The sequence below is a fragment of the Populus nigra genome, chromosome 7 (assembly GCF_951802175.1).
Source record: "Populus nigra chromosome 7, ddPopNigr1.1, whole genome shotgun sequence".
NCBI classification, from domain to species: Eukaryota; Viridiplantae; Streptophyta; class Magnoliopsida; order Malpighiales; family Salicaceae; genus Populus; species Populus nigra.
In genome coordinates this window covers 3,903,767-3,917,325 of record NC_084858.1, presented here as the reverse complement: position 1 = coordinate 3,917,325, position 13,559 = coordinate 3,903,767, and the positions used below count along the sequence as shown (strand labels likewise).

The following is a 13,559-nucleotide window of genomic DNA, read 5'->3' as shown; positions in this document are numbered from 1 at the left end:
CAGACTACAATAGCTATATTTTTTAAAGTAAAAGGCCACTTTACATGTATAATTGCTAGAATGTAAAGATATGAGACAAGAAAAACCCATATTTTTATTTTAAATAAGTTTATTGCAGAGAAACAAAATCTAAACTCCAATAGCTTTCTCATATGTAAGATCACTAACAACACAAATAAGACTTAATCTTCAAGAAAAAATATGCATATAAGTTTCTAATTATACCTGCTATCTTTGATGCACTGAATTTTTTCCTTGAAAGTTGGAGTCCTTTAATATACTTGTTAATATGCTCTCTGGTCCTTTAAGATAATAAGATTGTCGCGCCTTGGAAGCATAGATTTATCAGAGATGAAAGTAAGAATGTGACAGATGGGGTTTTTGTAGAAGGAAGAAAGTACATGGGATTTCTAGAGAAGGAAGAGGGGAACATATTGTTGGGAATTCCGACCGGTGATGTTCTGATATTTGCTCATATTGAAGGCTTAAGCACACTGTGACAATATTTTACATGGTTCGGCAAATCGCCTACATCCACGGGAGAGGTCTATTTTATTAGAGATAGAGAAAGGATACAATAAATACATGTAGAGGAGGAGGATTACATCCACTCTACTCAACTCATCAACTCTCTTACTGCACTTGCAACTGCTGCAATGGCAGCAAGGTTGCTGCCATTACAGCCCCTCACTTTCTCTCTTCTTCTCTACATTTCTTACAACTCTCACAATTTTGCTCTCTCATAATGCCTCTATTTATAGGCATTTCATGGCAGCTCTTCTTGCTTTGTTGTCAACATTGGTGGCTGCCAAACTCCAGCTCATTCAACAATGGTGGCTGCCAATAGTCAATGGTTGGTGTCAACCATTTGCTGCACATGCAATGGCAACCAACCTAACACATATGTCTAGGTTAGGGTTTTTTCTGGAGAATGAAAGGTTTCTCTCGTGAGATTAGTATGGTTTTCCAAGGTATGCGTGCACCAATTAACTATTAATTTGCAATTATTTTTTACTTTCTTTTCATAAAAGTATAATTCTAATCTTTTCTTTTTAGCAGCATATTTTTCATTGTAAATTTTTTGCTACCATATTAGAAATGAAAAATCCATTGTTGATTTTTAATATATTATTTTTTTTAAAAAATATTTATTCCTTTTTAACAAAGGATTTTTCATTGCTAATTTATAAATCTATTGCTAATATTAAAAATTTAATATATACATAATCCGTTGCCAATCCATTGCTAAATCAGCATCTGAAAGCAAATTAACAAAGAATTGAGAAGCTCTTTCAATTTCGTTCGGGACAACCTTGGACCGTGCATATTTCTTGTTTTATGTTTCAGTGAGTTCATACCTCATAGTCTCGAGACACGGCTGAAATGTCAAAGCTTAATTTTTGATAGTTCAAATAGACGCAAATGCATGGATGATATTATAGTTGTCTTTGGTCAGCGTGAAACGGTAGTGTCGTTGATTACAAGCTATATTTTGTCCACCCGGGGATCGTTACAGGATCAATTCCCACCGTGGAGGATATATAAAGGTGATGGACGAAAACGTAACAGGGTTGGTCATTAATTAATGAGCAAATTCTTGATAAGATTGGTCAACTACTCATGTCTGGATTACTCTAAATATATTCAAATTTTCACATTTAGTGTACCATAATGGTTTAATTAGAAAGTTCAAAAGGGTTAGGAAAAAGTAGTGGTCGCCTTACCAAGATCGATCAAGTCTCGAGAGAAAAACAGGACGATTGATTGCCATAGTGGGCTCAGAAGTTTTATTTTTGGAAAACTTTTGGTGACACGTTTTAATTTCATCTACTGGAAGTGTATATATATATATATATATATATATATATATATATATATATATATATATATATATATATATTAAACTAAGAAGTAAATGCCATGTTTTATTTTTTTTATATGATTTTAGGTGCAATTCATATTGTTACATGTCTGATATATCACAAAGTAAATATTATCCATGAAGGAATAAAAAGTAATTAAATGCCATGTTTTATATATATGATTTTAGGTGCAATTCATATTGTTGGATGTCTGATATATCACAGAAACTACACATACTTATATTAATTGAATTACAGTAAAAGATAGTTAAGCTACTTTAGAGTATGCCCAAATCTTTTTTAAGTTTATTTTCCATGAAAGAACTCAAGTTTTTTTTTAAAAAAATCTTTATAAAATAGTTTTTTTGATAGATTTTTTTTATAAAAATTCAATGAATCTCCATATACACATCAGTGTACGTATCAGGTGGTGCCATCATCAGATGATCTAAACCAGGAAGCGGTCTGACATCAACATTAATCAAGGTGGCCTGGTCTTTTGAGAGACAACAGTACTGGTCCCATTAACCTGCCTCTTATTAAGAATTCAAGCTCTACTATATGTAGACCTCATGATTTTGATTTACAAACGTGGAAAACTGATCCTCAGTGTGTTCATCGTGTAAAACCGTGTTTGTTTTCCTAGTCTACCGCGCGGATTGAACATTTCTCAGAGGAATTTGAAATGGTCAAATGAATTAATCCCATGGACAATGGCAATGACACTCTCTCCTAGCTATTTCACTTACTAATATAAGCATTGCAAGCTCACTCTATCGAGCTTGACTTGCATTGCTTTGAACAATTAGATTCTCCTTTTGTTTAATGTCTAAATGGAATTTGAGAATCATTCATCATCATCAATATCTCCATTGCCTCAAAATTTATCATGCAAGCCATGCAACAACCCTATTAATTATATTTATAATCTAAAGCAAGCACAAGAAAGGCCGGTTACAGTCTTGAAGAAGAAGAAAGCAGGAAGGAAGAAGTTCAAGGAGACTCGGCACCCGGTATATAGGGGGGTACGGAAGAGAAATGGGAATAAATGGGTATGTGAAGTGCGAGAACCGAACAAGAAATCAAGAATTTGGTTAGGGACCTTCACTAGCCCAGAAATGGCAGCTAGGGCACATGACGTTGCTGCCTTAGCACTGAAGGGAGAAACTGCTACTTTAAATTTTCCTGATTCAGCTTTGATACTTCCTCGAGCGAAGTCGTCTTCTGCTAGAGATATACGAAGAGCTGCGCGTGATGCTGTTGAGGCCTTTATACCTAGTGCTTCTTCGTGTTCTCCCCCCTCACCATCTCATCATAAGAACTTTTCATGCGTGACAAGCTCAGGTAAAGTTTTGAGTCCAGCTTTAAGCGATCTCAATCCACATGAGAAGGGCATAGAAAATGTTTTCAAACCTTCATTAATTGGCATGCAAGGTGTTGAGGTACATGGAAAGAAGGCTCTTAATGATGACCCTTTTTCAATGGTCATGATGTCATGCCCTAACAATTGCTCGGAGAAGGTGTCCCATCAACCCAATGCACTGTTCTTTGATGAGGAGGCATTGTTTAACATGCCAGGATTACTTGATAGCATGGCAGAGGGTTTGATCCTAACCCCACCAGCTATGCAAAGAGGATTTAATTGGGATGACATGGTGTGTTCTACGGACTTGACATTATGGGAGGAGGACTAGCTAGATTCTTGGTGATCATAATTTAAGATGTTTTGCTTCTTAATTAATTTGTTTTTGATTTATCATGCATGCGGCTATAGACTAGTACATAATAAAGTTAGGACAATTCTTGATCCTTATATCCAGCTTTCTTAGGATTCATGTTTGAGATCTTCAAGGTATAAATCTCAAGAACCTCAAGTTTTAGCTATAGATCTCAAACCCCCTAACATTAATGTCTTCTTAATTTTCATGTTCATAGGCTATATAGCTGATGGTTTGCATTAATCCTCTTCTGTATTGAAACATGATCTGCTTAATTATTAAACCACAAACTAGATTTAACTTTCCCTTTTTTCCTTCGATTTATGTTATGTTGAGAGAATCTGATCCGTATATTTGAATTTTAGTATAAAGATCAACTATATGTGATCGATATGCCTATACCCTCTACCCTATTGGAAATACTTACGAAGTTAGGGTTTGTTTAGCATGTAATAACAAATTAACAAAGCCACTAGCTTTTTCAGGCCAGGTTAAGCAAGAATTTAATTTATATTACAAAAATATCTTTTCATGTTTATTAAGTGCGTGTACACACACACACACACTAGATGTTTTCACAGTTTTCTTTGTAATTCTCCTACTATTTATACTTATCTCATGTCTTCACAGTACACTTTTATGGAATAAGTATCTTATTTCATTTCACATTCATCAAAAATAGTAAGAAGAAAAAAAAACGGGATCCCTTTATCTATTAATAAAATATGTAGTTGATTTTTGGTCACTGGCATCTCTTTTGAATAAACATAAAATACCCTGAGATCATCTTTCGACCGGATAAAACCACCTCGGTCTCTGGAATAATTAACCTGAAGACATGCCAACGTATGGTCCTCCCTAGACAAGCTCGTCGATCAGGCCAGAGGACCGAACGAGCAAAAAGTTGAGTCGAGAAACATAGTACATCCACAGTATAAATTTTAGGTCGTAAATGTTGTTTTGCTGGCCCGATCGAGGCCACATGAGTAGATGCCAATTTTCAAAGGAAATTATGACCCCCTCATTCCTTGCGCAGCATCTTTTGTAGAAGCTAGCCTAGAGTATCCATCAGGCTACAACACCAAACAACCGAACAATTAATGTGTGTTTGTATTTGAGGTGGAGGTTGAGGTTGGATGTGGAACCACTAAAAAAACCACAAAAAGCAAGAAAAATTAGTTTTTATGATTGAATTTTATACATAAATAGATTGTACCCTACCACAACCTCAACCACAAAAACTAAACCAAACACACCCTTAACTGTCTTCTTCTGGACTCCCGAAGTACAAATTATACACAACTCTACTCTTAGGAGCCGCAAGAGAGGAAAACTGTATCTTCACCTAGGAAAAACCCTAGAAATTAAGTTTACACCTTTCTTTCTAGAGGATCCACGGGTCAGACAGAGGACAAATTGTGTGTCCCCACGCCATATACAGCTTTCAAACGTAAGTGCCCAAAGCTAGGCATGTGAGAAGAGAATATTGTAATAGAAAGGAAGGAAGAACATTTTTGTTTCGTGTTTCCGAAAAAAAATTTGTAATTATGTACGTGAAAAATGTGCAACAAGTTTCATGTGCTCGATCGATAGTGGGACTTAGAAATCAGTGGATCCCATGACATGATAAATTTGTCATGCTAATATGAGTTAGGAGTTAATTTAGCTAGATTGGGTTTTTCCTAACATGATTTATATATAGCTAGAGGAAGAAGTGATTGTTATCATTATATATATAGCTACACGATTTATGTAATTAATTTCCTCTATTTTTTCATCTTCTTATTCACCACTGATAGAATTTGAACCTAAGATTTACAAAATTAAAAATTTTAAATTTTAACCACTAAAGTTTCTTTCTATGCTAAATTAAGAACATTAATTTATACTTACCGGCCAATTTACAAAAAGCCAAATACATAAAATACATTTATTTCATGCCTCCGTTTAGATATATACGCAAGCATCATGATTTTTTTTTACAATGATAATGACATTATAGAGAATTTATTCCAATATTCATATAATATAAGTTATTTTTAAAGTTTAACATGGTTAGTGAGTACTAAATTATTAACTTGCGCTATGTTGTGGGTCTAGTTAATAATTTCTTGAATATAAAAAATATTTGGATGTTACTAATTTTTTTTCTAGTAGAAAAAAATTTAAACCATATGCATGGGGTTGACTTTGTAGGTCCAAAAAAAACCTGAGCGACCCATAAAAGCATTATTTTACTAAAAAAAATTTAAAATAATATTTTTTTAATATTAAAATAATAATAATATATTGGATTGATTTGAGTTAACTTAGATTAACATTTCAAATTCAAGATCCAAGTTATGAGACTATGATAACCCAATATAAATCAAATCAAATCAAATCAAATTATAAAATTTAATTCTCAATCAATCTAATGTTGAATGATGAATTTGAAAAAAAAATAATTAAAAAAAACCAACAAAAGTGATCCGAGTTAACATGTCATACCTGCGATCTAGATCATAAGATCAAGATAATCTCATAAAAAATAAATTGAAATAATTTTTTATTTTTTATTTTCAATTTTCAATCAGTCGAATGTTAAAGGATGTGATTAAAAAATTCAATTTAAAAAAGAATATAAAAAATAACTCGATTCAATCCGCCAAACTTATGACTTGAATCATGAGATTGAGATAACTTTATAGAAAAAATAAATAAAAAATTATCTGATTTATCATAGGTTAACTTTTAGTTATGAGACTAATATAACCCAGTAGAGAATAAATCAAAATAAATTATAAACCTCAATTTTCAATCGAGCTTGTTAAACTCAATATTAAACATTAAGATTTGTAAAAATTTTAAGTAATAAATGACATAAAAAAATCAGCCAAGTCAATACAGGTTAACTTGTTAAGTATTATTTCTAAGTCATAAGATCAAGAAAACTTAATAAAAAGTAAACAAAAAAATAATGAAGCCTAATTTCCAATCAAACATAATATTAAATAATAAAATTAGGGGAAAAAGTAAATAAAAAAAATACAGAGTCAACTAAGTTAACTCATCAAACTTGCGACTCGGGTTATAAGAAGGGGTCAGCCCGATAAAAAGCAAATCCAATATTGAATAAGCCATGATTCGGGTTATAAGACAAAAACAATCTCTTAAAACAAAACATTGATTTAACTAGGGTAAAAATATCAAAACCTACAATCTTAATCATGAGAACAAGATATTCTCATAAAAAAAAAATCAAAACATATTATGAAACTCAATTCTCAACAGATTTAACGTTGAATAATTAAATTAGAAAAAAATTAAATAAATAAAAGGACACAAAAAATAACCTCAGTTAACTCAGGTTAACCCGTTAAGCACCATTCTTGAGTTATGGAGCTGAAACAACTTAATATAAAACAAATAAAACAAATCATAAAATTTAATTCTCAATCAACCTAAAATTAAATGATAGAATTGAAAAAAAAATTAATTAAAAAAAACTCTGAGTCAACTAGATTAACCTACTAAAGCCGTGATTCATACCATGAAAATGAGATTACCTAATAAAAAATAAATTTAATATTAAAAGATAAAAATTTTAAAAACTATTATTTCAATAAATAGTATTTTATGAGAAGAGGTACAATAAAACCTCTCTTTTAGTTTTTTTTTTATTAAAGTTAATTCTCTTAATTATCATTTAAAATTGTATAAAGAAAAAAACTAAGGTTTCTTATCAGTTTAGTTATGTATAGTCCGATCAATAGCCAATTAAATATATTTGTTTCGATAAATTAAATAATAAATTTACATATAAAAAAAATTGAATTCTTGGTCGATAATAATTAAAATGCATCACAAAAAATATCAGTCATTTTCTTGAAAAAAAAAAATTGTTCCTGGAAATGGGCTGAAATCTTCAAACGAACACATCATTCCCTTCTTCTTACTTCGTTGTGGGCTTTTAAGAGGTCCGTATCTCACGAGAATCGGCCGTAATCTGGGCCAGGCGCATATAAGCTCGGTTCGTTCTAGGTGGAAGTACATAAAAGCCATCGATACCAATGTTATATTATCCTTAGAAATTGCTAAAATAAGTTTCCAATTTATTTTTATATATTTAATTATATTAATTTAATGTCTAAATAAAATATAGTTATTTTATATACACTTCTATTTATTTTTTTCAATAAAAAATTAAGTCACATATTGATGTAAAAAATGTAATAACATAAGTAGCTTATATGTTATTATATCTTAAAAGTTGTGTACAATAAGTCTTTATATGGATAATTGTATAATTATATCCTTGATTTTAGTTAATACATCAAAAAGAGGATAGCTCATATAAAAATTAAATTCGGAAGTTATATGAAATTCACCTGAAAAGATTTAGTTGAAAAGCAATTTATATACAAAAAATTATATATTATATCTTAAAATATCTTAAGATAAAACATGTATTATTATAATTTGAGATTTATTTTAAATATGTTTATTTGTGAAGCAGTAATTAAAAATATATAAAAAGAACAAATGCTAATTAATTTGTATACTAATCTCTATTTCAAATAATCTTAATTTTAATTAATAATGAGCTCCCCGCTAACATGTTGGTTGTTATGATTTTATGTTATTTTATTTTTTCAGCCTGCAATGCTTCGTGGCATCCTTGGATCCAAGTTTTTTTGTGGCTGGGCGGAATTCGTGAAAGTTTCATAGGAGCTTCCAACTCCATTATCCTTCGAGGGGACGGGCAAGCAGACAAAGCTTAGTTTTCTTATAATAATGTCACCATTACGTTGACTAGCAATATTGCTTTGAAGGTTGTTGTGCACGTCATGGAGGGTCCACTGCCGAACCCACTTGGCATTAGTCATGCCCTCTGCTATAGTCAACTTCAACAGTGCATGCTTTCATGGCATCTTGTCTTCCATCAGAGAAGGCTAGGAGAAACCGAGTAGCAGTTACAACTTGATTTTCCAGTTGAACTCGGGAACATATGTTCAAGAGGTTGCCTCCTGCTGTTTTAGATAATGTAATGAGAGATGAAGAAGTTTGATTGTATTATTATATTGTAAACCACCTTGTTCTATTTCCTTGAAACTACTCAATCTGAATATTTTATTGGATATAATACCTTGTTCTATTTCCTTGAAACTACTCAATCTGAATATTTTATTGGATATAATCATATTTTGACGTCTTGAGAACAAGTCCAGAGGTCGGGCAGAAGCTAGGAATAGTTTTGTATCTTCTGCAGAGAAGGTTTGAAATGTCCAGCAAGAAATCTTATTAGTATAAATTTATAAAATAAATAAATTGACCTCAGAATAGTTTAATGGAAACCAATACAAGTTGAAAAAATGCCGGAACTTTCCTCCGAACTTTGAGCTTTATCTTCTTTCTCTTTTTTTTTTCAGGTTTCTTCCTATCTAAGAAATTACTAGGGGGATTTTAAAATCTGAATAAAATTATTATGTGAATTGTGTTTAGAATCTGCTGAAATTCTCTGAAGAAATACATGGAAACAGAATTAAGGCTCATCGGAGACCAAATACAGGAAAATGCAGGAACCTCTGATGATCATGTCACTAGCATCACGGAGGCAGACAGGCAATGGCTAAAATCAGTGGAAACAAAGACTAAGCTATTGCCAAAATTGTTAAACAATTCAGCCGGCAAGAGCTCTTGTTGCATCTTTAGAGTGCCTCAAAGCCTCTTCGAGATTAACAAGATGGCCTATCAGCCTCATATTGTCTCCATTGGTCCTTACCACCATGGCAAAGTGCATTTCAAGATGATCGAAGAACACAAATGGCGGTTTCTTGGCGGTGTTCTTGCTCGAACACAGCAACATGGTATTGGAATCAACGACTTCTTCAAAGCCATAGCACCGATTGAGGAGAAGATAAGAGATTGTTACTCTGAGACTATTGAATGTAGCAGACAAGAATTCATTGAGATGATGGTGCTCGATGGATGTTTCATTATTGAGCTCTTCTGCATCGTTGGAGGGATAGTGCAAACAGATATTGATGACCCTATATTCAATATGACACGGATGTTTTTCTTTATCATGCGTGATCTTCTCAGGTTAGAGAACCAAATTCCCTTCTTTGTTCTTGAAACACTGTTCGAGACCTCAATCTTATCTTCAAGAAAACAAAATGTTTCATCCCTTGCGGAACTAGCCTTGGAATTCTTTGATTATGCTGCTGAAAGACCTCCTGAAGTCCTAAGAAGGTATAAAGACATTAGGGGGAAGCATTTACTAGATTTGTTTCGCTCGACTATCATCCCTTCATCCCAAGAAGTGCCTAGAAAAATCAGTCCATTCCTTCAATTGATTCAATCTGCCAAGAAGCTCCATCAAGCTGGAATAAAGTTCAAGCCAAGGGAGACTGACAGCTTCTTGGACATCGATTTCAGCAATGGAGTCCTTGAAATCCCACTTTTAACAGTAGATGATTTCACTACGTCTGTCATACTCAATTGTGTTGCATTTGAACAATGCTATAACCATTGCTCAAACCACATTACAAGTTATGTTACCTTCATGGGCTGCCTCATCAACGCCCCTAGTGATGCGGGGTTTTTATGTGATTACAAAATAGTTGAGAATTACTTCGGAACCGACGAGGAAGTTGCTCGTTTCTTTAATAATGTTGGCAAGGATGTTACTTTTGATATTCAGAGGAGTTACCTGTCAAAAGTGTTTGAGGATGTCAACGAGCACTACAGCAACAATTGGCATGTTAGATGGGCAGGGTTCAAGCATACTTATTTTGACACCCCATGGTCCTTCATATCAGCTTTAGCCGCAGTTGTTCTACTCATCCTCACTATGATACAGGCCTTCTTTGCTTTCTATGGATATTTCCGTCCTCCTAAACAATAATTACATCCTGCTGTTCTATCTTGCAAATTGTATAATCGGAATGCACTGAGCGATGAAAAACCATTCTCCTTGCAACTCTTCGCTGTTTTACCAAAACTCTGTAGTCTGCAGTCCCAAGTAATGATAGTTTTCATGAAGCCTATGATGACAGTTGTACATTAGGCTTTTGCTTGCTCAGAATCATTTTTCTGCGCGTAATTTGACAAAGGAAAACGCAGCCAACGCCTAATTTGCTTGCTTATTATTATTAATATTATTATTATTATTTAAAAAAAAAGCGCTCGGTTGAATGACAATAAGTGTGTAAATACTAAATAGCCATCATTAAACTCTATGCCACAATAAACTTTTGAAAAAATTATGAGCCCTTTAAATTTATTTCTCAATGTTTTTTTTGTCAAATATCTTAGCAAAAAATCATAACATGAAATCCTACTTGATTTTAACAAAAATAATCATCAAAAGATGTCAATTTTAAAAAGAATTTTTATTTAAAGTTTTGGCTTAAAAATTCTCTATTATCATACTTTAATTAAAAAAACCCAAGAAAATTAAAGAATTAATTCATACTTAGACATTATAAATGATTGATATGACAAATCCTACATAATGTTAAAGACTAACATTCTCATGTTCTTAGATTCTTAAGATTATGAATCTTCAAGAGTGTACATATTTCACTCTCAGAATTTGTATTGTAGAATAAAAAATCTCCAACCATGGAGTTTTAAACATGATCATGCTTTGTCTTTTGAAACCACAACTTTACGGCCGGCTGTATTTGGGGTTGTGTTTATACTATAATTTCAATAAAATTTGAACTCTGATTTTGTTTAAAATTATTTTATATATATATTTGAATTATTTTAATCTCTTGATATCAAAAATAATTTTTTTCAAACTAAAAAAAATCTCTAGTTTAATTACTTTCGGATAATGTTAGTGATGCAAGGAATGACAATGTAAAATGCTTTGTAGGATGTTAGATTTGTGGGTTTGAAGATGGTTTGTACAGTCAACCGATGAAGAAAGCTTTATATATAAAGTGTTATGTCATTGAGGCATTCAACAAATGCCTACCGCTGGAACGTTTTATTGTTTTGTGAAGGAGTGCTTGCTTTCAACTAGTATTGGTTTGGCAACAAGTAAGCCAGTCTGCCTGAACTTGGAGCGAAGGCAGGCGAGTGATACCTCGACATTATCCTTCTCAAGCAAATCAATGATGTATTCGGCCCTGCTTTTCTATAGAACCTATTCCTTTGTAATTCCTTCATTTATAGCTGTGTTTTTCATCAGCATTTTGAACATATTTAATTTGCAGAGAGCGTTAAGATTGGAAACTTTCTAATGAAAGCACTTCGGACGTGCAAAGTTACAGGAGCAAGTATGGCGCGTAAAAGTATTGAGATGTTGCAAGAAACTAAGATTAGAGAACTCCAGATTGTTCTAGGAAAATCAGAGTATAATTGATGATGACAATTCTTATGATGAAACAAGGACTGTTATTAGCAAAACTGTTTACTTACATAATACATTTGAACAGTAAAGAACCCAAAATTCTTACAAACACATGATATTCAATGGGCATTCTCTCATTCAGTTAACCAGAGATTTCAATAGCCTTGACACCGTCCCCAGATTTCTTGAGGTCCTCTTTAGGCACAGTCACAGTAAGAACTCCGTTTTCCATAGAAGCCTTGACCTGATCCATTTTCGCATCCTCGGGGAGCCTAAACCTCCTAAAGAACTTTCCACTGCTTCGCTCCACCCTATGCCATGTATCGTTCTTGTCTTCCTTCTCCACATTCCTTTCTCCGCTAATCTGAAGCACCCTGTCATCTTCAACTTCGACCTTCACTTCCTCTTTTTTAAGCCCTGGAAGATCTGCCTTGAAGACATGGGCTTCTGGTGTCTCTTTCCAATCCACGCGGGTGTTTACAAAAGCTGAATTTGAGGTGGAAGTGAAAGGAGAGAAGACCTTGAATGGATCCCAAATGTCAAAAGAAGAGAATGGATCGAAAATGCTTCTGCCTCGGTGGTTGTCAAGGAAGCTTGGAATCATTTCCATCTTTTCCAGAAAATCTTGTAGCTTGATGGGTTGCTGTGAATCACCTGACTGGTTCCTTGTTCTTGATTTCTCAACGTCATGTGAGAGGCGACACGGGTTGGTATTTATAGGAAGTAAACGAGCCATCTGGTACATTCTGGACGGTCGCCTGGGACCCTGTTTCAGGAAAAATCTGGGTCCACACCCAGATTTTAATTTGAGAAATTGAGGAACTTACTCGAAAGTTCCTGTTTCTTTGTGGCTGTAGATTTAAACTGTGGGCCGATTGGGCTGGAATACATAATGGGCCTAAGCCTTGGTTTCGTATTTTGCTTTTGGGCTTTGTAATGTTTGATTTCCCTTACAGCAGATGATTTATCTTTTGTATCAGTTTAATATAGGGGTGATTTATGGATTCCGTTTTAAGATCCCAGTAAAAATTTTCATTAAGTTGTTTATGGGTTGGGAAAGCTCTTGGTGAAGACAACCCATGGATCCTTGTAAAAAAAATTCAATAATAACTTTGAAAAGCTTATAAAATAGTAAAAATAATTTCATTAAGTTGTTCATGGGCCTAAGCCTTGGTTTCGTATTTTTTTATATATTAATATTACAAATAAATTTTAAAAAATAAAAACTATATATTTTTAATATATTTTTAAACAAAAAAATATCTAAAAAAGCAACTTCTATTCCTTTCCTATACTACACTCGAAATATATGAGTCTATTTGAAGGAATAATTGCGGATGTTTTTTAAAATACTTTTCATTTAAAAATATATTAAAATAATATCTTTTTATTTTTTAAAAATTATTTTTTATATGAATGCATCAAAATAATCTAAAAATATCAAAAAAATATTAATTTAAAACAAATACAAAATTTTAAAAATTTAAATTTTTTTTAAAATACTTTTAAAACACAAAAACAACCAAACACATGCAACTCAATTTGAAAAAGACCATTAGTTTACAATGTATATGGTATCCTTTTCAGCTCATTCACTTAAGAAATTATGGGTCACCTTCAACTCTAATTTCC

General features: G+C 32.8%; 3 protein-coding genes across 3 annotated transcripts; 2 read left to right on the top strand and 1 right to left on the bottom strand.

The window, feature by feature from the left end:
- Positions 1–2,695: 2,695 nt before the first annotated feature.
- Positions 2,696–3,556, top strand: LOC133698314 (dehydration-responsive element-binding protein 1B-like). The gene has a single exon (XM_062121194.1). The coding sequence runs from the start codon at positions 2,696–2,698 to the stop codon at positions 3,554–3,556; it is 861 nt and encodes a 286-aa protein (XP_061977178.1).
- A 5,536-nt stretch (positions 3,557–9,092) lies between these two features.
- Positions 9,093–10,469, top strand: LOC133699391 (UPF0481 protein At3g47200-like). Its single transcript, XM_062122622.1, has one exon. It carries the CDS (start codon positions 9,093–9,095, stop codon positions 10,467–10,469), a length of 1,377 nt encoding a protein of 458 aa, XP_061978606.1.
- A 1,479-nt stretch (positions 10,470–11,948) lies between these two features.
- LOC133700106 (18.1 kDa class I heat shock protein-like) lies at positions 11,949–12,623 on the bottom strand. The gene has a single exon (XM_062123667.1). The coding sequence runs from the start codon at positions 12,535–12,537 to the stop codon at positions 12,070–12,072; it is 468 nt and encodes a 155-aa protein (XP_061979651.1). The 5' UTR covers positions 12,538–12,623; the 3' UTR covers positions 11,949–12,069.
- Positions 12,624–13,559: the final 936 nt, after the last annotated feature.

Bases quoted from the DNA above. Each gene is read 5' to 3' on its own strand.
- LOC133698314 (XM_062121194.1), top strand. From the start codon at position 2,696: ATGGAATTTGAGAATCATTCATCATCATCAATATCTCCATTGCCTCAA.
- LOC133699391 (XM_062122622.1), top strand. From the start codon at position 9,093: ATGGAAACAGAATTAAGGCTCATCGGAGACCAAATACAGGAAAATGCA.
- LOC133700106 (XM_062123667.1), bottom strand. From the start codon at position 12,537: ATGGAAATGATTCCAAGCTTCCTTGACAACCACCGAGGCAGAAGCATT.